At 41.3% G+C, this 24,340-nt stretch overlaps 1 protein-coding gene and 1 pseudogene across 6 annotated transcripts in view; both read right to left on the bottom strand.

The window, feature by feature from the left end:
* The window catches only part of RABGAP1L (RAB GTPase activating protein 1 like), a 214,823-nt gene that overhangs the window by 82,366 nt on the left and 108,117 nt on the right, over nt 1–24,340 (bottom strand). For all 6 annotated transcript variants that reach the window (XM_090145951.1, XM_090145952.1, XM_031595541.2 and 3 more), the window contains 2 exons: nt 10,839–10,952; nt 1,644–1,718 (listed from right to left, as the gene is read on the bottom strand). In XM_090145951.1, the coding sequence (XP_090002077.1) occupies nt 1,644–1,718; nt 10,839–10,952 (189 nt within the window). The remainder of the gene's footprint in view (nt 1–1,643; nt 1,719–10,838; nt 10,953–24,340) is intronic.
* Nucleotides 18,052–18,885, bottom strand: LOC149916787 (ATP synthase F(1) complex subunit alpha, mitochondrial pseudogene; annotated as a pseudogene).

Below are 24,340 nucleotides of genomic sequence, written 5' to 3'. Positions count from 1 at the left end.
ACGTCTCCAAGAGTCAATCAGACAAAGAAAGCCAAATCCGGTGAGACTGACAGCAAATCTTATTAGAGATGGCAACACTGGTCCCCTGAGATTAGAGATTACCTGCTCATCTTTGATGGGAATTTCACCAAAGCAGCAAAATCACAAAAAGCCAGGATGGAAGTTCAGGCTACCCAACCATCCCTGAAAGATATCTACGCTGAAAAGAAATATCCTGTCCCAGAAGAGAAGGGGAAACGAAGGAGTCTAGAATCCATGCAAAGACTGGAGAGTTAGAGGGGGTCGTACAAGCATTCACAGATGCAGATTGGTTGAAGAATTTGAGAAAAACACAAGTTGGAGGATATCCTGGGAAGCTCCCAACTTACATGAGTGACACTGCTTCCCTTCCCCCCTTTCTCTGATTATTTCAGTTTAATATCCTATTGTAAAAGCAAACATTATAAAGGGCATATTAAAATGAGTGCAATTGCCATTTAGCATTCCCTGCAGAACAGGGCACTTTCTTCTAACTCCAGAAACACTAGAAAGAAAGGAAATTCTCTATTGCAATGACAGCATACTACCAAGACAGAGAAGCTAAATATTAGTTGAACACTAAGAATGTGACACCCATTCATTTCTAAACAACTTGGGCATTGCAAATGGATTATCCCTCCAGTGGAAATTAAAAACCTTCTTTGAGTAAAAAAAAAATTACTTGCAAAGTAACTGATAGATATGAGCTGATTTGCAGAATATGTGGGGCTGCAGTAACCCAACTGAATTCAGATTAACTCTTGAGGAATCTCAAGTTTCTCTGTAACACTTTCATGTCATAGGTCTCACCAGAAATTACAGCTTGTGGTTAAATGAATCTGAATTTGATTTCCAAGTGCCTTAGGAAGAGCATACGTAACACATGTGCCATGAACATCCCATCCAAACCCACAGGCTGTAGTGTATTTCAACCATGATGAATAATTTATTAATTAAAAGCCTGACAGAAAAAGGCAATGGGCAGAAAAAGAGCTGGTGTTGGGATCTTAGGTGTTTTATTCAGAAACTCTTCACAACATCTACCAATATTTGAATCTGCTTCTTTACTACTGATGCATCCAAGTTAAAGCATCTCATAAAATATAAAAATCATTTATTTATCTACCTATGTCTATATACCTCCATGTGTTTATACAGGAGTGACAGATCAACGTTTGGAAGGATTTCAGTTACAGGCTGAAATATCAACATTCAAATTCAGCTTTCATTCAGAAGAATTTATAAAATGCCCTCAGGTTGAAAGCTATTGCTGAAATTGATGGGCACGCTTTCTTCTGTGAGCTAATCTGAACATCTCCCAAATCTATGTTCCCCTTAATCACAAGGGAGTTTACCCATGGGAGCACTAAACTCAAAGAAAATCTAGCACATCACTTTCTGGTTTTCACACAGATGTACTTGATAATTTAATGATTTCTCCTAAATAAATGAAATCTACATTCATAAAAACAGAAGCTGTTATTCACTATTTGCCAGAAAGCAACAGCAGTAAAATAAGTTTAGACAAATATAAAACAGTGCATATCTGTCAAATACAATGTTCCAGTACTACTAATTTTAAGGCTGCTGCAAGTATCAAAGCTTTCATTTAGCAATTGACTCACATGAAGCAGTAGCACAGCTGCAAGGAAGGACTGTCCCTGGCAATAGCCAATGTCTTCATCGTAGACAGAGTATGCCTAGAAAAGATAACAGTCAATATATATTTAAAGTGCATTTATTTTTCAAACAGCATGAAAAGAGCTGGATGCAGTTTCTCTTCACCTAAACCAGGGATAATTCTGCTGAAGTCAGGAAGGTAAGAATGGGAATGATGCAGCAAGTATGAGCTAAGAAACAGGCAACTATGGGTTGTGTGGGGAGTGTGTTTCCTTCTTTGGTTTGGGGAAAGCAAATCTTCACACTGTGAAAAAAACAGGATTTGAGGTCATTTGCTAGAAAACCACTGAAAATTTCATCAGAAACAGTTTTTCCACATCCTTGTTACGCTGAAAAATGAAGACAACTCTTCCATTATGATAAGATGGCCGTGGTATTTTGTTCTTATCACTGAAAATAACAAAACCTTCCTTTCTTCTCTGCTTTTCAGAGACAAGATGATGGATACTGTTTTGAAAGCCACGTTAGAGGATGTTGAGGATTGGAGGAAACCTGAGACAGTAAGTAACCCAGAGCAGGACTGACAGGGAAGAAACAGCCATCCTGAGGGAACAATGAGGTTATGGTGAGGGGAAACTGCAGTGCAAGGCCAGAGCTGCAGGAACAAGCCAACAGCTCCTCCTCTGCAAAATACCTGTGTGCATTCCAGTCCTGCATGCAGGCTCCAACTCTAGAGCAAACCTTCCCTTTACAGAAAAAGCACTGCATCCATCATTCTCCCAGGCACTGAAGTGAAACTGACAGGCCTGTGATTATCAGGGTCTTCATTTTTGCCCTTCCTCAAAACCAGGACAACATTTGCCAGCTCCTGGTCAATTGGGACCCCTCCAGATTCCCAAGACTGTTAAAAAACACTTGAGAGTCCCCACAGTGCCTTCAGCCAATTCTTTGTCTCAAAATGACATTTGGCTCCTTTTAAGCCAAGAGTAATAACATAATTGCCACTAACTTCTGCCAGAAACATTGAAATCGAAGCCAAAATACATGTCAAGTCTTAAAACCATCTTTCCTTTTCCATCTGACAGAAACCGAGAAACAAATATTTCTAAGGAAGTTGGTAGTGACCCCAGTAGGGAAGATTTTCATCAGGAACATAAACTGAGTATTCTTTTAAAGCTCACTGTTTAGCAACAACTCATCCATGCATTTCCTAATACGTTTGTCCCTTGCCCTCTACTGCTTACTGTTCCTTAACAGAGGAAATAGAGGTGACCATGATTCCAATTCACTGCTCATTTTCATCAGTCAAGCAACTACAAGAAGACTAGTCAAGTACAGTACTGAAAAAAATTAATTAAAATCATCACTTGTTAATAATAAACAATAAACAGCCTTTAACTCTACATTCCCCAAATCTACCAGTCTATTTTAATTGTGCAGTAGTTCTAAAACATGTGTAATTTCTGTCTTGAAAGGCCAGCTTCAGGTATTACAAATTACAAATAATACATGTGATTGATGCTTTCTTCACATAAAAAAAAAAAAAAAAACATTTTAAATTAACAACAGCAATAAAAACATGTAGGCTAAAAATGAAATGATCAGCCTTCGTGGTAGCTCCCTCTGTTGTAAGAGGGAGTATTAGCATAATGGCTAATTGTTTGCTAAAAACAGCACTGACTTAATCCAAACTAGCTTGAAGTTATATAAACTGCTTCACAAACTGGCAAGGATAAAATTTAAGGTAAGAGAAACTATCAGGAATGTAAACATATGCCTTTGAGACTGGGAAACAAGATGAAATTGTGACAGAAGATGGAAAATGCAAAGATTTAAAGAAAAAAAAAAAAAAAGCAACCCCAACTACATCACTCCGTATTTTAAACACAAATACGAAGGAAGAATAAGGAACATTCTCATGATCAACTTCCTGAGCACAGTAGAAGTAGTAATAAATCCATTCTCAAACATAACCAGAGCAAGAAGGCAGAGCTTATACTTGGAAAATATGTGATGGAGGTATAAAAGTTGTGTTTAAAGTCCAGCACAACATCCACATGAACTTTTTTTGTGCCTGTGGTATCGCAGAATAATCACAGAGGCTGTCATTCTGCTGGAATGACTTCCTGCAGGGAATGTGTTGAAGGCTCTGTCTCCAAATAAGTATCGGAAGAAGAGATTATAAATCAAAATGAAGAAAAATACTGAACGTGTATTAAGAACAGATAGTATCAACACAGAAAGTTTTGAAGGAAACTCCTCACAACGTGATCCACACAAGCAGCTTTGGCCAGAGACCTGACTGTCATCCTCAGCTCAGGACAGGAATGACGACAAACCTGAAAAAGATTCTAAGTCGAAGCTACGTGATATGGGCAAATAAAGATATATATATTTTTAAACTAACTCTGCAGAATCAACATGATTTTATTTCATTTGCCCAGAGCAAATACATTTTAGAGCTTTATGCATATTACATTTCCAATCATATGTATACTTTTAGCTTTAAGTAACGTTTGGGACTTGAGATTGCTGAAATACGATGTAATTAACCATGATATCCTCAAAGATAAGGATGCTGCCTACAGACACCACAATAATGCTACGTAATTAAGAAAAGATCTAAGATGAATTATTTAAGATTTATTCTTCATGGGACTTAAGAGCATTAACTTTGATTTTCCACATGAAATCCGAAAATGAAACAAAATCCCAGATCTCCCACTTCCATTGAAGTCACCGTTTCCTCTAATTTCACGGGAATGGTATTTTTCCCATGATAACTTGTGACAATGCTATAAACTTCCAGTTCTTATTTTTTCAAGCTCTTCAGGAACCTCCAACAGCAGGACTTCAATTAACTGAGATCTTAAATCTCAGTTATTAGATTTATAGAGAATTCCCTTTCTCACAGTATAGATTTAATAAATATTCTGATTCTGACTTGAAGCCTTCTTTAATTCTCTTTAACTTAGCAAAGATCTTTTTACAGAAGTAAATCATCTGTTCAGTGGTTATCTGTCTTCCACAGAGAACTGTGTGGTTATTAAGCACATCGTTAGCAAACAAATTGTTTGGAAGCTGAAGAGTCTCATGAAATAAATGAGCAGTAGGGAATCACGTGTGTATCTGGAAAGTGAATGAAGAATCCAGAAATGGATCAATTTTCTGTAGAAGAAGAGAATGGTAAGGCACCAGAACAGGATGCCCAAGGAGGCTGTGGATGCCCCATCCCTGGAGGCATCCAAGGCCAGGCTGGATGTGGCTCTGGGCAGCCTGGTCTGCTGGTTGGTGACCCTGCACATAGCAGGGGGTTGGAACTGGATGATCATTGTAGTCCTTTTCAACCCAGACCATTCTGTGATTCTATGATTCCACAGTTCTGTAGATACAATAATTCCATTGCTAAATTCCATTCCAATGGACAGTACCATTGAAAATCACAAATGGAAAGGTTGCTTATTGGAATGCAGTAACACAGACTTTGGATTTCTGCAACTGCTGTGTGTGAGTCCCAATGGTCTGAAGAGAGGAAGTCGACAAAGATTCATCTTGAATTCCACACCGAACAGTTTTTTGCCATTTTGAATCCATAAGCATGAAAATGATTCCTTGTACTTGCTGAAGGTTCACATGGACTTGAAACAACAAAAACACAAAACACTAACTCATAAGCAGCTTACAATCACACAGCCTATTTGCCTCAACTGCATTAACTGCAATGAATTAGAAATTAAACAGACTCCGTGAAAAAATATTTCTATAGCGTTTGCCTCATAAAAAGATCTTTCTCATATTTGCCAGAGCTTTCACACTCTTCCCACCAATGCAGTGGGAAAGGTACGAGCAGAGGAGGTACACATCCTCATCTGCAAGAACGTTATCTCTTGTTGGTAGTCATGTCTTCTGGCACAGGAAACTCTCACTTCTCTGAAAAAGTGACAGGCACTCTGGCAAGCTGCTCAGCAGCCATAATACATATCCAGCATCTCGACCCCAGAAAAAAAGAAGATGAAAAAGGAATACAAGATTTCTTGACTTGCAAGCCTGGTTTGTTCTCACTACTTACCTTTGTGTCACTACCAAAACCATCTTGGGAAACAGTGTTTGATTCAGAAATTGCTCTGTGCTGAAGGGACAAAGACTTGTGCAGAGTGTGAAGGACGTGGTGCCCCAAGAAAACACTCAGAGCTGCAGGCAGCCTTCTCAAGCAACAAAGAATTTTATGACATGGTTGTTCGCTGAGTAATATTAGTGATAATACACTTTGAAGTGCCACACCTGAAAGGAGAATTTAAAACTCCGTACCTGAATTTATTGCAAGGCTAACAGTCTGAAAGCAATGACATTTCTACGTCTGCAGCATTTAGGATGTATTGCATCCTACAAGGAATTTCTGTCTTCACTGCAGACTGCATTTACCCTTTTATTGTGCATCCCTCAGAGGCAGGTATGTGTGCACCCTACCACCCCAAACCACAGGCCCAGTAAGGGCTCAAAGAATGAAGAAGTGCTCGTGTTCTCTCATGCAGGCCCCTGAAAACAGTGAAGTCTTTGCTCTGATTCCAGCATTCAAGATTCACAATCCTGACCTTTTTACCAGCACAACTCAGCAGAAAATCCATATGCAAGAACAGTACTGCTGCTTCCTTGCTGAGCACAGATGCACAGAGAAGGAACCGATGTAAATTGAAGAAGACAAGATAACATTAAAAATCCTTTGCATGAAACAAGACAACAATATTTACTGAAACTGCTCTTCAACCCAGGAGTGAAGAAAATAAACAACTAAAAATAGATGAAGAATAATTTTTAACTATGCTCCTATGTATGTTCTAAAATACGATAGACCACTACAAGAAAGAAAGAGATCTGCTCTTTGACAAGGAATTAAACCAAAGTGGCCAAACACTGATACTACCCATCTGTAAACCAGAACAGTAGCTAAAAAAGGGTTGAGAAAAGAATTTGCGCATGGTGTCAAGAGGTCATCATCAGAATGAAGGCACTGCAAAGAAGTGAGTATTTTTCATGAAAGGACAGAGGGCAGACAGTCAGTTTACAGAACAGCATTCAGCAGCAGTTCTGCCATCCTGGAGGATGAGCCCATCCCTCATGGCTTGGTACAGTACAGAAGCTACTGGTCACAAAACTCGAAGACACATTCATATTTCAATTACATTCTGAAAGCCAAAAAAAAAAAAAAAAAGTCTCATTGGATGCTATTAGTTAGTTTTGCTAGAAAACTGGTGTATAACTCTGCCTGCTGATCTGGGTAGCACCAAGCAGACAATGGTATATAAACAGGAAGGAGAACAGCTGTTTATGAGGGAGGATAGTGGTAGAACAAGGGGGCATGGTCTTAAACTGAGACAGGGGAGGTTTAGATTGGATATTAGGAGGAAGTTTTTCAGCCAGGGGGTGGTGAGGCACTGGAACAGGATGCCCAAGGAGGCTGTGGATGCCCCATCCGTGGAAGCATTCAAGGCCAGGCTGGATGTGGCTCTGGGCAGCCTGGTCTGCTGGTTGGCGACCTGCACATAGCAGGGGGTTGGAACTGGATGAGCACTGTGGGCCTTTGCAACCCAGGCCATTCTGTGATTCTGTGATCACATCCAGGCAATTATGACCAGCATTAGGATAAAACTACAAATCTGATAAACCAAGGAGACAAGTAACAGTAACAAAATACATCATGATAGGAGTGATTCATAGCCTTCCTTGTGCCTTTTTCACTGACACCAACTCCGAACCTCTGAAAAACCCATCCATCTACTTTCACAAAAGCAGGGAAACGCTGTGTCTGTTGTTTCAGCCTGCCCGATAACATTATTAACCCTGATAAATTGAGTTCACTGCAGCAAATTCAGTTTCTTCTATTAACATCACAGCGGTTGTTTGTCAAAGAAGAGCTACTGTAATCAGAAAATTAGAGAAAACATATCTCATATTAAATTGTGCACTGTGTACGCTCCAAACAGTTGAGAGAACTATTTCTGTCACACGCCTTGATTCCCTGGAGCACAGAGCTGCTAACTACATATGCAAGCATGGAAGTAGGTCGAGAGTACTATCCTGTTATGCATTGTAACACTGAGAGCAAACTCTCTAGATAAAGCTTGAATTTTCAGAGTGTTTTAACAGAAAGTCTGCAAGAAGCATAAATATTTCCCAAAGATGTTCCCTCTGAACAAATATAGTTTATGTGATGTCCTCCAGTGAAATCTCAGATCTCAAATCTGGAACTCTTTTCATTCCTTATCACCACTGTCAGCCTTAAAGTTTATTTTTAGACACTTTACTTTGTCACATATACGTTCTGAAATTGAACAAGTTCCCATCTTCCCTGATTTCCTACTGTTCTGAAGAAGAGACTTAAGAGATAGAACTAGAACTGACAGACCTGTTAAAATGAGGCAGTGAGCTTTTAATGGTTTCCCTTTTTATCTGACAGCTCAGATCATCTCTTGTTTCAGTGGGGCACGGAGGAAAAGCTCTTCCTTTTACTCTCCCACTTGAGGAAAGACCCCTTCTGGCTTCATTCAATAATCCCATTCTTCAAATATCTTGTTTTCACATCACAAGAAGGCCCTGAGCACACAGCACCACTGTTCAAAGCTATGTCAGCAACCTAAAGCAGTTATTAGAATGACACGTTTAGAAGCAAATTAATTAGATTTTATCACTGTTCCTTTGTAAATGACCAAGTCCATCATAAATGCAAGGTCTGGTCAGACACAGCCATACAACAGAGCTCTATCACCACTCAACGAGGACGAAGGGCTGCTTAGAAACACACAGAGCAGTTAAGTCTCATCTCCATACTGGCAAGAAGGTACAAACTGGCAAGAAAAAAGGCAGAACACTTATGAATAATTCAATGCTGAAGATTCAATATGGCTGTCGTATAGGAATCAACGCTTCACAAATCCTTTTTTGGAGGAACCAATGAGCACACAAAACACAAAGCAGTCAGTACAGCCCATGAGGATTCTGGAAAGCCATCCAACGAGATCCCTTCCCAAACACTTTTAGGGAATTAAGCTGCCACAGGAAAATGCTCAAATAATTGATTAGAGGATAGGAAACCAGAAGAAGGAACAGTCACTTTTCAGCAACTGAATGAAGGCAAAGTCTCTTAGAGGACCTCACAGGAAGTCGTGCTAGAACTGACACTATTGAAAATATGCATCAATCATATAGATACACATAAAAATAGCACAGTAACAAAGTCTGGTGATGACAGGAAGCTGCTCAGAGTAGTAAACTGAAAGCTGACTGCAAAGGTGTCATGTAGAATCTGTTTGTATCAAGAGAAGGTGGCAAAATGGCAGAGAGAACTCAAGGGAACGTTTCAAGGAAACACAGCCCTCAAACTGATTTGCACGCTGATGGGCTCTGATCTACTCCCTTTCTAATCAGAAAACTGAGGAATGGGAAAACCAACACCTTCTTTTGCAGCTCCTTTCTGAGCAGGAGAAGCTGAGATCGGGAGAGCAGCCTGCAGGCAGCCCAGGAAGGACTGAAACCTCTGCCCCTCTGAAGTTAGATGTAGTTGTTTAATTCTGGACATGGCAAGCAAAAGCAGCTGCAGCAACTATAAAACAGGGCTGCTCAAGTCATTCTATTCCTACCTAAGCTTCATCCATTTATACATCCTTCATTACTTACAATTCCCTTCTCTGTGTCACCTACAGATCCTTAGGAGAAATGATTTTGCTGTTTTCTTTCAGACAACGAATGAAAGCACACCAAATAAACAAGTGATCTTCATGACATCCTGTTTGAAATGCATTTAGTTCAATATAGCTACGTTTAGAAACCTAAGCTTTAGTCAGCTTTAATTCCTTAACGTGCATTTGATTATGTTCTAACTTGTCCAGCATTTATATACATATTTCTTTTGTATGGCATCAGTTCTACAAAATTGTGATAAAATTGCCTTCACCAAAGAAAACTGTATTTCCCTTCCTTATCTTAGCCTGTCAAGATCTATTTTCAATAAACTCACAGGCATTCATTATAATATACTTCTCACATTTAATTCCTGATAAGCTGAATGCCATTCCATCATTTTTCACTTAACTGATCTCAAACTGACAAGCCCATAATTACCCACATCATTCCAGTTATTCTTTTCAAAGCCCTCCAAGATCAGCGAGGAATCAGTGTAATTGGTCCAACATCCTGTCTGCTCCATTCTTTGCTTTTTTTTCTTTTAAAAAAAAAATGTTAATGCGAATTATTTAGGACCATGAACATTATTTTAATAACCTAAGCAGGTATTTTTTACCCGCTGTCCAAATTACTGTTTGAATAGCAGACTGCATCACCACCACATTTATCTGGAGAAGGAGAATATGTATCAATATACCCCAAAGGCAGGACACTTGTCTGCTTGTTATGACAACTCCATCACTTCTGTCTGTACAGCAGCTGGAGGAGGAAACAGAGCAGTAAGGAGAAAGAACAGCAGTAGGAATGGCTTTGTCTGAGGAAATCCTTTTTTCTATATGTAGAAAAAAATGTAAAATGAAAACTGACTGCCAGAAACACAATGCAATCTGTAACTGACAACAGGAGAATTGCCTATCCAGCAGCAATCTAATACCATTTGCATCTCTCCTGAGCAGCAAGCCTGCCTGCACAGCCTGGCCAAATCTGATCACTCAGTACCTCACCTTCCCTATGTGTGAGCTGGAAAAAGAGTATTATGCTTTTCCTGGATCAGAGGGTGATGTGGATGGTATGAGTGAAAAGCTGTATGTGCACATCACTCGTGGAATGGTCAGTTAACTTGTTCTCTAGATAATTACCTCAGAGATATTCCTGCTCAGCATCACTGCAGAGATTGCTCTGAGATTTCTCACCCTCAGAAACTGTCTCTATCGGCAGAGAAACAAAAGCTCTGCTCCTGCAGACTCCTACAGGAACGGCCCCAGATCCCACACTACCCACTGATAATACTAATGGGAGCCTCAACTATTCTCACATGCATCTTAGGATACAGAAAAGGCAAAGCTGCAAAACTACTTCAGAATATGTAGTACTACTACAAAAACACTGTATTCTTCATAAACAATATAAAAAAAAGCTTTAAACCGTACCGATTGATGATTTGGATCAGAACAGGGTTAGCTGGGCAAAATACAGTCACAGCATTATATGGAACATCTTAAAATTCAGAGTACTGACTGTACCTTGCAGATTTTGTATAGAGATTCCTGACCGTCTCCTTCTGTATCTTTGAAATAATCGTGTGCTGGAAATGTACGATGAATATCTCGTGTAATGACATTCTCCTGAGCAGAATCCTGTAAAAAAGAGAGAAAAATCCCCAAATATTAGCCTGGCAATAGTGTAATTAAACATACAGCACATACAATTCTATATGCAGTCAACACGGTTACATTAGATAGCTTTACTGACTCATGCTCCAAAAATGCTTTGAGAAGAAACTGAAAAGCCTCTGGTCTCAAACCAGCAGTAATAATTTGACAGTTTAACAAGAGCAGCCTGGCATGTTTTCTGTCCTTCAGGCTTACAGTTCAACTTCAGAATGCAGAGAAAATGACTGGTTGTTTAATTGCAGATGCATTTTTTCCTACGGAACATATGCTTACTGATTTCTGTACCAGCAGAAAAGGAAAATTGAGACCGTCTCTCCTTCAAAAGCTCAAAGGTATTTATTTTTAAATGTACATCAATCTATGATAAAAACCGTGTTAATTACCATTTAGAACTATTCCTGGGAAATGTTCAAAGTTTACCAGTAAGTGGTCTTTAAGAGAACCAAACCAGAAGTAGAAGAAAATGTACTTTCAGGTAAATCCTGTATCTCCTTGCTGGTACAACATCCTCAACAGGACTTAACTTCATTTTTACAAGGACCGGCACCAGGGAGAAGCTCAGGTGCCTAACCATGTCTGAAAACACCACAGCAGAAGCCCTAAGATAGCCCTGGCTGATAGGCAGCTGTGCTGCAGGAGGGTAGGAGGCTCCTTAAGTGCTGCAGCAGCTCTGCAAGCTCCATACGGGTGATCTGCATATCCAAACACATCTGAAACAACACCAAGTGCTTGGAACTGAGTAGTTCCCAAGACATACCTGCCTCTTTAGATAAAGTAATAACTGCTTACCACACTGTATTTTTATGTGATAAGAGCTGTGTGTACGAGGACATGACACCAAAGTGCTGGAGCCTCAGCAACTCATCCATTATCTTCAGGTTCCAGTTACTCGCAGTGGAAGACAGCACCTTTACACCAGTAAATACCAAACACTGCTTTTCTCTATTACCTTTGTAATCCTAAAGGGAAAGCTAACTGAGCCCTCATACACGACTTAGAAAATAAATCTTTTATAAGCACTTTTGCCATGAAAATGAAATACATCCATTTGTTACACAGAAGCTTCTAAACCCTCAGACTGCAGTTTGTAATCCAGCGCTCTACAGAAACGAGCTTGAAATCTGCTGGAGTCAGTGGGCAGCTCATCTCCTGTGGTTGGGGCATCCCTAATCCCACACAGGCTCTGCAGTGCTGCACAGGAATGCTCCTTCCTCCACAGCCCTCAGCAGCCATCCTCTTCCTCCTCTCCGACCTCCCCTCATGTCCATGTCTCCTACAAATCTTCTCTCCTGTGGATGCTTCATTCATGTCGTCCTAATTCTCACTGATCTCAACTTGTTGCTTTCCCTTTGCTTGACAACATCTTCAGTACAAGGCAGTGACACAATCTGTATTTTGCAAAATACCAGGCGTGCTGTGATGTGCTGAGGAAAGGAAAGCTTACAGAGAGGTGCTGTTTTTATTACACTTGCTGGAGAAAACAAACGTGCTTTTGGGCTTTTCCTGGGTCACCATCAGCACCTTCAGGATCCCTAAGCATCACATCTCTGTTAGTGAGTGAAACTAACCATGCAGCCAAAATCCTTGATGATCCTTGAGGTCCCTTCCAACCTGAGTAATTCTATGATTCTATGAACACAGATAAGAATTAATGTTTGATAACAAGCAGTTCTCTAAGCAGCATTCTTAGTGCTCTCTTATCATATCCCCAAAGCCCAGTCCAGGAGCAATCCCATTACAGGCACAGTGAGAAGAGTGAAAGGCCATTGTGGAAACTCCCATCAAAACATGAAAGACAAAAATCAGGTTCAGCATCTGCTCTTTTTCTCACCACCAGTTAACAAGTCACCCTTCCACGTGCACTTCTATTTTCTCCTTGTGCCTTCATTACTATGTCACCTTTCCTCACACAAACAAACAAAATAAAAGCTGGCAGGGTAGATGCCCAAGGCAGGCCCACAAAACATTGGTGTGAAGGCCCCACTGCACACTTTTACTGATATGAAAGGAGTCAGAGGCAGAGGCTGCATCCAGCAGTGAGTACAGATGCCCTAGAAAGCTAGAGGGAAACAGTTAAATGCATCAAAAAGAATATTTAAAATAAGACAATGAATGTACTCCCTAAAGACAACACTCAGCCAAAATTCTTTAAAGCCACAATTTAAGAAAACTAAGAAGTAAGACCAGAGAGGAGATCGGTATAGAAAATTACTTCATGTATTTAAATATATACAAAATCTGTGCAAGTCTCCACCTTTTTCCATGCAGCATTCATTCATTGGCCTGCTCTCAGGAGTACCGCAGCAGATGGGTTTACCCTTATCTTAATTCAGGCTTTCAGAGGGTTTTTGTTCTTCTGAAAGTCATGATTAGTTAATTCCTTATGAAAAAAAGATCAGGTGAGATGGCTATCAAAGCACGGAGAGTTCTAATGATCTTCCTTCACTTCTAACAATCATTTTTGCGCTGCCAACTCAGAGAAACAATATTCTACTGAGGAAAAGAATTATCTTCATGTGTCAACTCTGTGACAGCTGACATCCTGCTGAACGAGCTCTCTATTTTGAGTTGGCACGCTCTGAAGCAGCCCAACTTCTGCAACTGCGAGGCAACCGTACCCGCGTGGTGACACTGCTGTCGTCCTCAACTATTAAGGCACTGCTGAATGTGGACACGGGATGCCAGAAGGCAGATTGAAATAGAAGAACAGAGAGAGAAAAAAACAACAACTGAAAACTATTTCCATTAAAGTAAACGTTAAAAGTAAACTAAGGCTACACGGCACTCAGAAGTAAGAAATACAGGGCAATCTTTGTGCAGGCGTATCCTGAATTATGTTTTAATTGGGGACATTTCAGACACTTAGGAAAAAACTCCTGCTCATGTATTGCCCCAAACATACCCATCCTAGGTTTGACATCTCCATGCCTGCTGCTACATCACAGAATCATAGAGTCAGAGGATCACAGAATGGCCTGAGTTGAAAAGGACCACAATGCTCATCTAGTTTCAACCTCCCTGCTACGTGCAGGGTCACCAACCACCAGAGCAGGCTGCCCAGAGCCACATCCAGCCTGGAAGATGCACATCCTTTCTTCACTTCTGCCCTCAGGTTCTTAGGTGGAAACAGGCACACAGCTTTCACAAAACCATCACAAGAGGTTAGCTGAGCTTTCCTTATTACACAGTTGCCTGCATTACAGCCATGGACTCAGTATAGATAAATGCAGCATTACTCGTGGATGCAACCAAAGGAAGGAGAAGTTTTGCTTCAGAAATTTCATGTGAGTACAAAAAAAAAGTAATAAATCAGGTCACGGGTGTCTCAGACCCGGCACTTAAACTGAGCAGTACTTCTGACCTCAATGTCCTTGTGCTCCATTTCTCTGGTTAATAATAATTCCCTGTCTCAGTAGGGTGTAGTGAAAATCAATTAACATCTGAAGTGCAGAAATACTGAAGCGCTGAGTCCTACAGAAATGCCAAAGAGGAGAATAATAACTTCATCCTCAAATTCTGACATAAACTGTTTACGGTAAGGCATGGGGATACACAGTGAAACATAGAAAGGGGAAAAAAAAAGAAAGAAACATAGATAGGTACTATTCCTTCTGTATACAGTAGGGGAAAAAAAAACCAAAACCACAGAGCCGTGTGCAACTAAGACCACATCACTATGCATTACAACCAGACGATTTTATACTGCACTTCTTACCTCCCAAAGCTCATCCCTAACCTTAGAAAACCCCCTTCCAGTTTGGTCTTATCATATCACACATGAAAACAGTATTTGTACGTGCCAGAGTCAGCAGAAGCTCACCTGAAAGGACTCAGTTGTAAGGCCTGCATCTCTGCTGAGGTGCAAACAGCAGTTTTTCAGCAAATTGTCTCACCCATGCTTCATCTCCTCACTGGCTTAAAATACCCGCGTTTCAGAGTTCCAAAGAAAGACAAAAAAAATCTCTAAAACACCATCACAAATAGGTAGAAAATACAACACAGCAAAGAGGTCAGTCAACACGGGTTCAAAATGAGCCACGCTCCTGGCATGTAGCTTTGGCCCTTGGTATTGATGACATCCTCCCAAGCTCCTGCTTCCAACGAAACCTAATATTCCGCTGTGCCCACATATGCACATCACCAACCCCTCTCTTCTTATCATCCTCTGTGCACACTACAGCCCTCCGAGTACCTGTGCGACCTAAGAGAATCCCATGTTCTCTACCAACAAGTACTTGGGAAAGTAAACCAACAACCAAGAGCTCTTCCTTTTAAAACTACTAAATAGAAGAGGCTTGGCTTATGCTCAGTTCTTCTGTAGCATTTTTGTAATACATACCTTGTAGCTCAGCTCTTTCCTATAAATAGATTTTCTTTCTATCATCAGAAGCTTTTATTCAGCAGAGAGCACAAACACTCAGATTTCTTATTAACAGAGAAGCAAACTGAGAAAAAGGACATGTGTCATAAACATAACTGTTCAGTAAATACATGGGTCAACTAAGCTTTGCAAATCTAGTCTCCCTACCAGCTGTATTTATTGCTACTTAGGCAGAAGTGCTCTCTGCAAGCAGCATGACCCAACAATCCTGTTGGAGCTGGGCCCATCAGCTCCAGCCCAAGCAGACCTCTGCTTCTGGTGGCTCGTGTCAGTCTCTCTTCTCTCATCAGCATGAATATAACTATTCTTCTGTACCTGGCTATAGCAGGGAAGTGCTGCTGTAGCCTTCTCATAGGTAAGGCAGAAATAGCTCAGATTTTACCAGGGCTGAGCCATCAATCTGCCGCAGACTTGATATTTTTCTGTAAAAATCACAGCATATTAGATCAGCTACAAAATACCAATTCTGCATATACTCACTCGTTCTCCAAAAGGGAGAACATCTGTGACCTTTACTATCTCTGTGTTTTATTTCCCTTCCTCTGCTCTATGCAGCCTCCCTCTCTGGTATATACAGATACATAATTTATTCTCCTTTCTCTGCCATATCCTTTCTGAAAAGATGTTGTCAAAAGAAAAATGCTGTTTGTGCTATTGGGCAAGAGATCAATTTTTGAATATGCCAGGCTCAAATCATTGCCACTGGCACCGCAAGCTGAAGTCTGAGCTCCCCTTGAACACTTATCTTGAAAGCTCCCCGCTCTCCCCCAAGAGACAAGGAGCTCTGCACACCAGCAGATGGCTTTGGGGTCATTTTTATCCATGTAATGTATGGCTGGTATGAAGGGCCATACGCATCTATCTGTAGGTATGATAGCATTTCAGTTTTGATTTTGTTCTATTTGGAGCTTTATTGGTGTCACACATTTTTAGGCAAACATGATACCGAACATCTTTTTGTTAAAGTGCATTTTGTCTTCGGCTTCCTCTTGCCTTTAACAGTTGTTACCTCAGAAGGCTGATGCCTGCAGAGGATCTGAAGCTCTGTCACACTAGGTGACAGGCATGCTATCCAGCTTACTCACCATTAGTTCACCAAAAGTGCATAGGCATTACCTCATGAACAGAAAAGTGATTCACAAACTTATCTGTATAGTCAGTTACTTTTGTCCACGTTCCTTCTGGCTCGTTAATCCTCAGACTGGCTTTTTTAAAAGTCTCTTCTGTTAGAGATGCAACTGCATTTGTAAAGGTTGGAGAAAGCGTTCTCGTGATTAATCTGCAATTTGAAATTCAAACAGCCCTGACTCTACCACCAACTTGCTGGGTAACTTCCAGAAGCAGGTGAGCCTGCTTCTAACAAACAATACTTAGCTGCACCCACAGCAGATGGCTGTGAAAAATGAAGTTGAAAATGTTTACAGAAAATCACAAAAGCAATGTTTATGTATCCTGGGCTCCTATGTACCTCTCTCAATTGAGTGTTACCAAACTTAGTTCAGTTTTATTAAGTGGCTTGAAATCTTTGCTACAAGGATTAGAAAGAAAAATACTGTTACTGTTAAAAAAGACATCTTTAACAAGTCAATTTTACAAAACTAGAGCTTAGAAGATTTGTGCCCTGCAGTATTGCTGACCAAGGAGATGTCTGTCTTGTCAGCGTCTCTTCAAGCGTGGCTTTACAAATTCTGAAATTAAATCAATTTCTGGCAATTAGAAGATGATGTGATCAATGCAACCGGTTCATGTAAGATTGTAAAGAAATAGCTGCTTCTCCTTTACAGGATGAGTGACTCCAGGTCTAAGACAGAACACTAATGAAGTTCATAGACACACTGGGCCTCCCAACCCATGCTCCTTTTGGCATCTGCAGAGCTTGCTGTTGGCAAAAACATTAATATAAAGAGAAAATACTTCCATGTCAAATAGGTTTATCTGCTTCAGTGTTTCTGGTTTTCAACAAGAAGGAAATGTTTTGGAACACTATGCAGATAAAGATTTTTAAATGCTTAAGACTGTAGCTGAAGTGTGCGTACTATTTCTTGAAAAAGGAAACATCTGCCCTTCATGTCCTTGAACACTGCAGTTCTTCCAATAATGCAGACAGAAACACTTCAGCAAGACCTGTGGTCAACAGAAATGTTCCCAAGACAAAAAAGCACCAATTCAGTTACCACCCAGATCCTCTCCCTGAGGATCATTCAAGCTACAATTTGGGATCCCGATACCCTTCATTTTAATACTTGCTAATGACAACACTGCCTTTCTGTTTCCATTAAGTGAAGGTGCCTCATTATGCTGAGGCATGCACTTCTGTGAACCGCTCTTTCAGAACTACTGAGATCAACAAACCCCACTACAGATTAATCTTCTCTATTCTTCATGTAAGAAATCCAAACACTGATGGTATCACTGGCAGCAATTTGCATCTCCCAGTGCTCATAATACTGAAGACTTCTGCATGTAACACAAAATCACTTTCAATAGTACCTTGAAGTCTTTGCTTCAGCTGCAGAACACCAAGCACTGCAGAAGAGGAAGGCCAGCCAGATGTAGAGGGACAAGGGCAGAAATACCACCATGGAGTTTGCATTCCTGCCTTTGGAACATGATGCAGCTGTGGATACAGAATTATGGAATGCAGCAGCAGAGACATCTGACAGTAGGCAACAAACTGTTTGGACAAGACATTATAGATGATCAATGCATGTTTTCCATCGTCTCTGAAGCATTCCCCTGTGGAGCAGCCTGAGTAAGGAGCCGCTGAAGGGATGCAGCATCAGATGCTGCTGCAGACACCACAGTTGTGTACTTCATGGCATCTGAATCAGTGAGCCTCTTCACCAGCTGAGCAACAGTAGATCTCTTCTGGCTGATGGCAACATAGATAAAGTTCTTTTTCTCATCTGTTCCATCATTAAATCGTTTTTGGTTGATTATTGTGTCAATGGCAATTGAAGCTTTCCCTGTCTGCCTGTCACTGATGATCAGCTCACGCTGGCCACCACCAATGGGCACCAAGCTGTCCACAGCCTTAATACCAGTTTGCAGTTTGCACAGAGGTCCGGGAATGATGCCAGGGGCCTTCAAGCCAACTCTTCTATGTGTCTCAGATGTCATAGGACCCTTCCCATCAATTGGATTGCCCAGGGCATCTACAACATGGCCCAGCAGCTCTTCCCCAGCTGGAACACCCACAATGGCACCATCCTCTTCACAACATCCCCTTCCTTCATCAGTCTGTCATTACCAAACACGACAACACCAACGTTGTCAGGCTCCAGGTTCAAGGACGTTCCCTTCATACCAGAAGAGAACTCAACCATTTCTTCCGCTTGGACATTTTGTAGGCCCTACACACGGGCAATACCATCACCAACCAACTGCACACGGCCAGTCTCCTCAAGTTCAGCAGAGGTGTCAGCTCCCAAAATACGTTCCTCAAGAACAGAAGGTGCCTCAGCAGTGCCTGTTTTCCGAAAACCCATCATGGAGGCATGGATGTTTCTGATAGCAACAAATGCTGCACCAAGGGTGTTTCTGGAAACCAGGCCGGCCTGCCACAGCAGGGAGTGGGCGAGGATGGCAGCCACACCAGGGCGGTGGTGGAGAGCAGAGCGAGTTGGGCGGGAAGCAGCAGCCGGCCCACAGAGCGCTCTCTACAAAATGGCGGCCGGCCCACAGAGCGCTCCCTACAAAATGGTGGTGCCGCGCTCCCTACTACACACTGCATTGTGTGCATTAATTTCTGAGTACCTCACTGCATCTTTTGGAGTGCCACCCTGAATACAGCTGCTGAAACCACAGCCCACAGGTGGCACGTACAGTGAAGGCAGCTCTGGGATATGCTGCAAGACAAATCCCAGACATAAACAACTTAGAGACGCTGACATGGGGGGCTGCAGCTCTGCTTCCACTCTTTCACATCTTCTGCTGCTACAAGGAGAGGGAATGCAGCATGAATGCTTTCACCTCCTGACAATGCTTCATGCAGCTACAAGTGACTGCAAGCAGATGCTGCCTAGGCTGACAATTAGCTGACTATACCTAGGTTTATAAGCAGAAGACTTTAACACAACCGTAGATGAAGTCACAAAGAAAAAGACCGCAAGAAGAAGGACGGAATCACACATCAGCTAGTCTGTACTGACTGTATCACAAGCAAAAGCAGTGCTTTCAGGCTACAATTCCTTAATTCAACGTAAGCCCCAGAAGTCCCTTAAGTCCCACTGTCGCTGGCTGAGCCAGCAGTGTGGCTGCCACATGTGGCAATGGGAGGGCCGTGCTATGGAGCTCTGCCTGTAATTGGGACCTTGGGGCTGTGTGTGAATCACCAAAAGCAGCTCCATTTTTGCCTCTGTGTTTTGTTCTACTTCACTGCTATTGTTTGAAAATGAAATTTGCCTTAGATTCAGCACCACCTAACATTCAGGTCAATGCAGTACTGACATTAGAGAGCATTTAGCTGGTCATATATGGGTCATAACAATAAAGACCAGACAGTGCGAAGATGGCACTGCGCACTAAAATAATCCTAACTCAGTTTAAATGATATGTGTTTTCTATAAACCACTTCTCAGTGTGTCTGAATGCTTCTCAAGGAGTTTATATAAGCATTGCACAGGTACAAGCAGATTTCAGCTGCTCCTTCTCCTTGGAAGCCAACAGAGCCTACATTCACCCCTTATTTTATGATTACGTTTAGTTTATTCATGTTACTCTGATTACAGTGGGGTGCTGAGTTTACTGATAATGCCATCACTGCACAGTGAGCTCTTTCTGAATCCCTTGGTTTTCACAGTAAGACACAAACAAAATTTCTGTTCACACCTACATTCTCCACGATGAAACAGAAGTGCATTTGTTTCAATAGGCTGATTCTAAGCAAACCAACACTGATCTTCTTAGCACCTCTGACAACGGGTAACCTTGATTCAGCTTTTCTTCCTCCTTTTTACCCCTCCTGGCTTTGCGAGCCAAATACTTGACATGAATTGTATTACTTCATTACATGTGTGTTTGCCTGAGGTGAAGGAAGGGCTCCAGCTGGAGAATGAATGATCTCAAGTACTTCACAGGAGTGATTAGGGAAGGCTGACCATCGGCACAACAGGAAAAGCAATTTTGTCAGACTGCCACAGCGCAGAGCAGCGACCAGCAATGAGCAGCAAGGAGGGGGGGAAACAGAGAGACAAGAAACAGACTAACGCTGTAGGGACAGAAAGGAAGACAAGAAATGATGGTGAAATGGAGAGGAACGAGAAGAAATAATGGGGAATAAAATAAGATGAAGGATGGAGGAGAAAAGACAAGTACCAGAGAGGTTATATTTAGTTCTCGCTAGCTCAAAAAAGGAAGCTATAAATCAAATATCCTCATTTAAATCAGTGAAAATCAGTCTGAAAGAAAATCCAGATTGGTTTTGTACTGTGCAGGGTACCAAATTCTATAAAATCTAGTTTCAGCTATTACACTGATGAAAAGGGCTTTTTCTCCCTCTTATTATAAATATATTCTCTATTATTAAAACGATCCTGCTATCAAGAATTCTGTAACTCCTACAATATACAGCTGATACATGTTAAAATTTTTCATTTCTTAAAGCTGCTTATCTGCTCTGGGATTAGCAAAGTGCATTCTGCATACAGCTGCACACTTCACTACTTGACGGCAGCCTGAAACCAAGAGCAGAGAGAACACGGCCCACGCTGCAGTGCTCCCTTACCCCTGGCTGCTCGCAGGCACTGCTGAAAGCAATGCAGGACAGTTCTCATTACTGCTCCTGACAGGCATTCCTGTAGCCTGCACCATGCTTCATCGCATTTCTTCATGGACACAGTGTGTGATTCCTTAGCTGGCTGACCTCGGCTCACCTAGACTCAGCTCTGTGTTTCAGTTGCAGCTTTCATCTCCAAGCACAACTGATAATGCACAAACTGAAGGAAATACTAATTGAAACATCTACTTAAAAAATGCATAAACGTGCATCAGAAAACACTGCAAATACGGATCATTTCTCGCTACTTCTGAATCTGTGTTTCCCTCTCACCGCGCGTTCATTTTGACATGCAGCCATTTATGCCGTGCACCCATATTTCTATGTAGGTAATATGTATGAGTCAAACAACATTTCTATTTTTTTCTGCTTTCAGAGGGTGTTCCTTCTGGAATACACGGTAGCCTTTGAGGTATTTGTGGTTCTACCTCAATAATAGCCTACGCTGCATCAGATCACTTGGCTCACAGAAATGAGACCCACCCAAGTTTTGGATTGTTCAATGTGGGAAGTCTATTCCAGAAGGTCAAAAGCAATTTATGAAGCCGCCTTCTGCATTTAGTTCTATTTTAACACATAATGCCTTACAGGTTTATAAGAATGTGTGCATCATCACTTGCAAGCAGTGCAGAACACAGGCAGAGGATTAAATGAGTCCCAAAGAACACCGTGTGCTTCTCAAACCCATTTTTTTTCCCAGTTGCAAAGTAAGGAATAAACAACAAAGGACAAAACTATTTGACAAAACTATGCAAATGTTATTTGTATTGCCCACAATCATAAACAAACCAGGAAAGTCAAAAAACAAAGGAGAAGTACCACCAACACCAACCACTAACAACAACAATGTTCAAAGAACGCTTGGACGTTGCGTTGAGGGACATGGTTTAGTGATCAGTGGATGGTTGGATTGGGTGATCCTGCGGGTCTTTTCCAACCTTGGTGATTCTATGATTCTATGAACTACTGCTTAATGATGTAGAAGGCACATCCACCTGATGTGCCAGCCTACATGGTGGATTTTTTCCCTCTCAGCCTGAATAGCTTCCTTTCTGGGTGCAACACCCACTCATCAGCTGGCCAGGACATGCCAGTCCTGAGCCTTCCCAGTACTTTCACCTCAAGGCCAAGGTAGAAAATTGAATTTGCTGTCACAGAAAAACGAGCTGCAGGCTCTCATGGAGAGGTTAAGCAGAGAGAAAAGATCAACAACCTTATATATAAATGTCTGTCAAGATAAAAGATGGAAAACACCGATAGCATTATATAACGCCACATCTGATTCTAAACAGAATAGGGTACGAAAGTTTTCCATTGTGTATCAGCAGCTTTTTCTGCAAAGAATCAGTAAGTGTAAACACGGATGGCTATTTATAGGCAATACAAAATATGTGTCCAGGAAACACCTGGAGCCTCTCACTTCTTGCTTCCATACAGTGCTCTTCTATGGCAGCCTCCTCTTTCCAAGGTTTTTCTAAATCAGAAAAGATTATATCTCCAGAGATTGCTACAGTATTTGATGTGAAGCCTGATTTCTTGCAAAGCTATCAAAGAACTACATATCCTATTAACAATGAGGATTTAAATAAATACATTACAGCGCACATCTCAGAGTAAGGTAGGGAGTTATTTATTGAATAGATAATGCCAGCTTTGTAATTGGCAAAGCTTTTATCTAGAACAGGCTGCCTAGAGAGGCTGTAGATACCCCATCCATCCCTGGAAGTGTTCAAGGCCAGGTTGGATGGGGCTCTGGGCAGCCTGGGCTGCTATTAAATGTGGAGGTTGGTCGCCCTGCATGTGGCAGGGGAGTTGGAGATTCATCATCCTTGAGGTCCCTTCCAACCTGAGCCATTCTGTGATTATCTAACTTTTTAACTCCATTATCTCTCTCTTACCTTGCTCTTAAAAACACGCAGGGTGACAGTGGCTCAATCAGCAGATAGCTAGAGTCGAGCTTACAGTTTGCTGTTTTTAGTTCAGCTTTGCTTTGTGCAGTAGAAAAAAAGACAAAATTTAGAAGTTCAGACTGAACACAGATTTTGAAATTATTGCTACAGTTTTCCTCCACCTGAATTTACCATTTCAAAGAAAGCAGTACAAAAATGACCTAAAAGTTGTACTCAGATATCTGAGAACCACTGTCAGCTACAAATCAAAACAAAAGGGGAAACTGAAGTGACACAGAAAAAAGAAGTGTGGGGAAAGTAAGGTTCCCAGTTTAAAACTCCAGAGAGCTATCAAATCTAATCACCATGACTAGGATTTTTCATTTAGCTTATATTACATCATACACTGAGCTGCTTAAAGAGCCCATCACAACACAGGCAACAGAGCAAAGGGAAGGAAGGGCACAATGCACATTTGGCACAGCTCAGCCTGGTCTTTGAGACAGCTCAGAGCGAGCAGGACTGATGGATTTCCACCTTGCCATGCGGAAGGCAAATATTCAGCTGTGTTAGGGTTTCTAACAGCCATGGACATGACAACTCAGCACTTCCCAGCTGTCCACACAACACCACCTCCTCCAATGAACACGTTTTGGTTGGGCACCCAATGATTTGGTCAGGGCTCATAGGTGCCATTTTCAAGAGAAAGCCATTCCAGCACTAATCGTCCCTGATTCTCAGACCCAGCACGTAATTAATCCATGCACATTTTAGATTGTAATGACGTTAGGAAAGAATATTACTCTGTCGATCATCATTTAAAAAGTAAGAAAGACACATTATCACAACAAACTTTTGTTTTCACAGAGGAGACTATTTGTTAAATAAGGTTGTGGGGTGTTTGCTTTTTTTTTTCTTCTAAGCAGAGACTTTTCATTCCCCCTTATCTTATCCATACTCTCTTGCTTGCATGCCCTTTAACATAAGAAAACAAAATACTAAATATATGAAATGCTGACTTACAAGGAATATTTGTCATTCCATTTGCCAATCACACAACTGCCTGTCATTCTCAGCCATCCCAAATATGCCATGAGGTTCTTCACAGAAGAAATATACATAATGCATAGAACTTCAAACAAAGTACTTTTGCCTTGGACCGTTTTCCCCAGTGCGCTGTTCCAAGAAAGCAATATAAAACACTACAAAAGGGCAATACGTTAAATTTGCAGAGGGGTCTTTTATTTGTCTTTGAAATTATTCATTACAAACAAATGCTCCGAGAGAAGAATTCATCAATAATTGA

The sequence above is a fragment of the Phasianus colchicus genome, chromosome 9, assembly GCF_987193195.1.
Source record: "Phasianus colchicus chromosome 9, bPhaCol1.hap1.1, whole genome shotgun sequence".
Taxonomy (NCBI): Eukaryota; Metazoa; Chordata; class Aves; order Galliformes; family Phasianidae; genus Phasianus; species Phasianus colchicus.
This window is presented reverse-complemented; position numbering and strand designations above follow the sequence as displayed.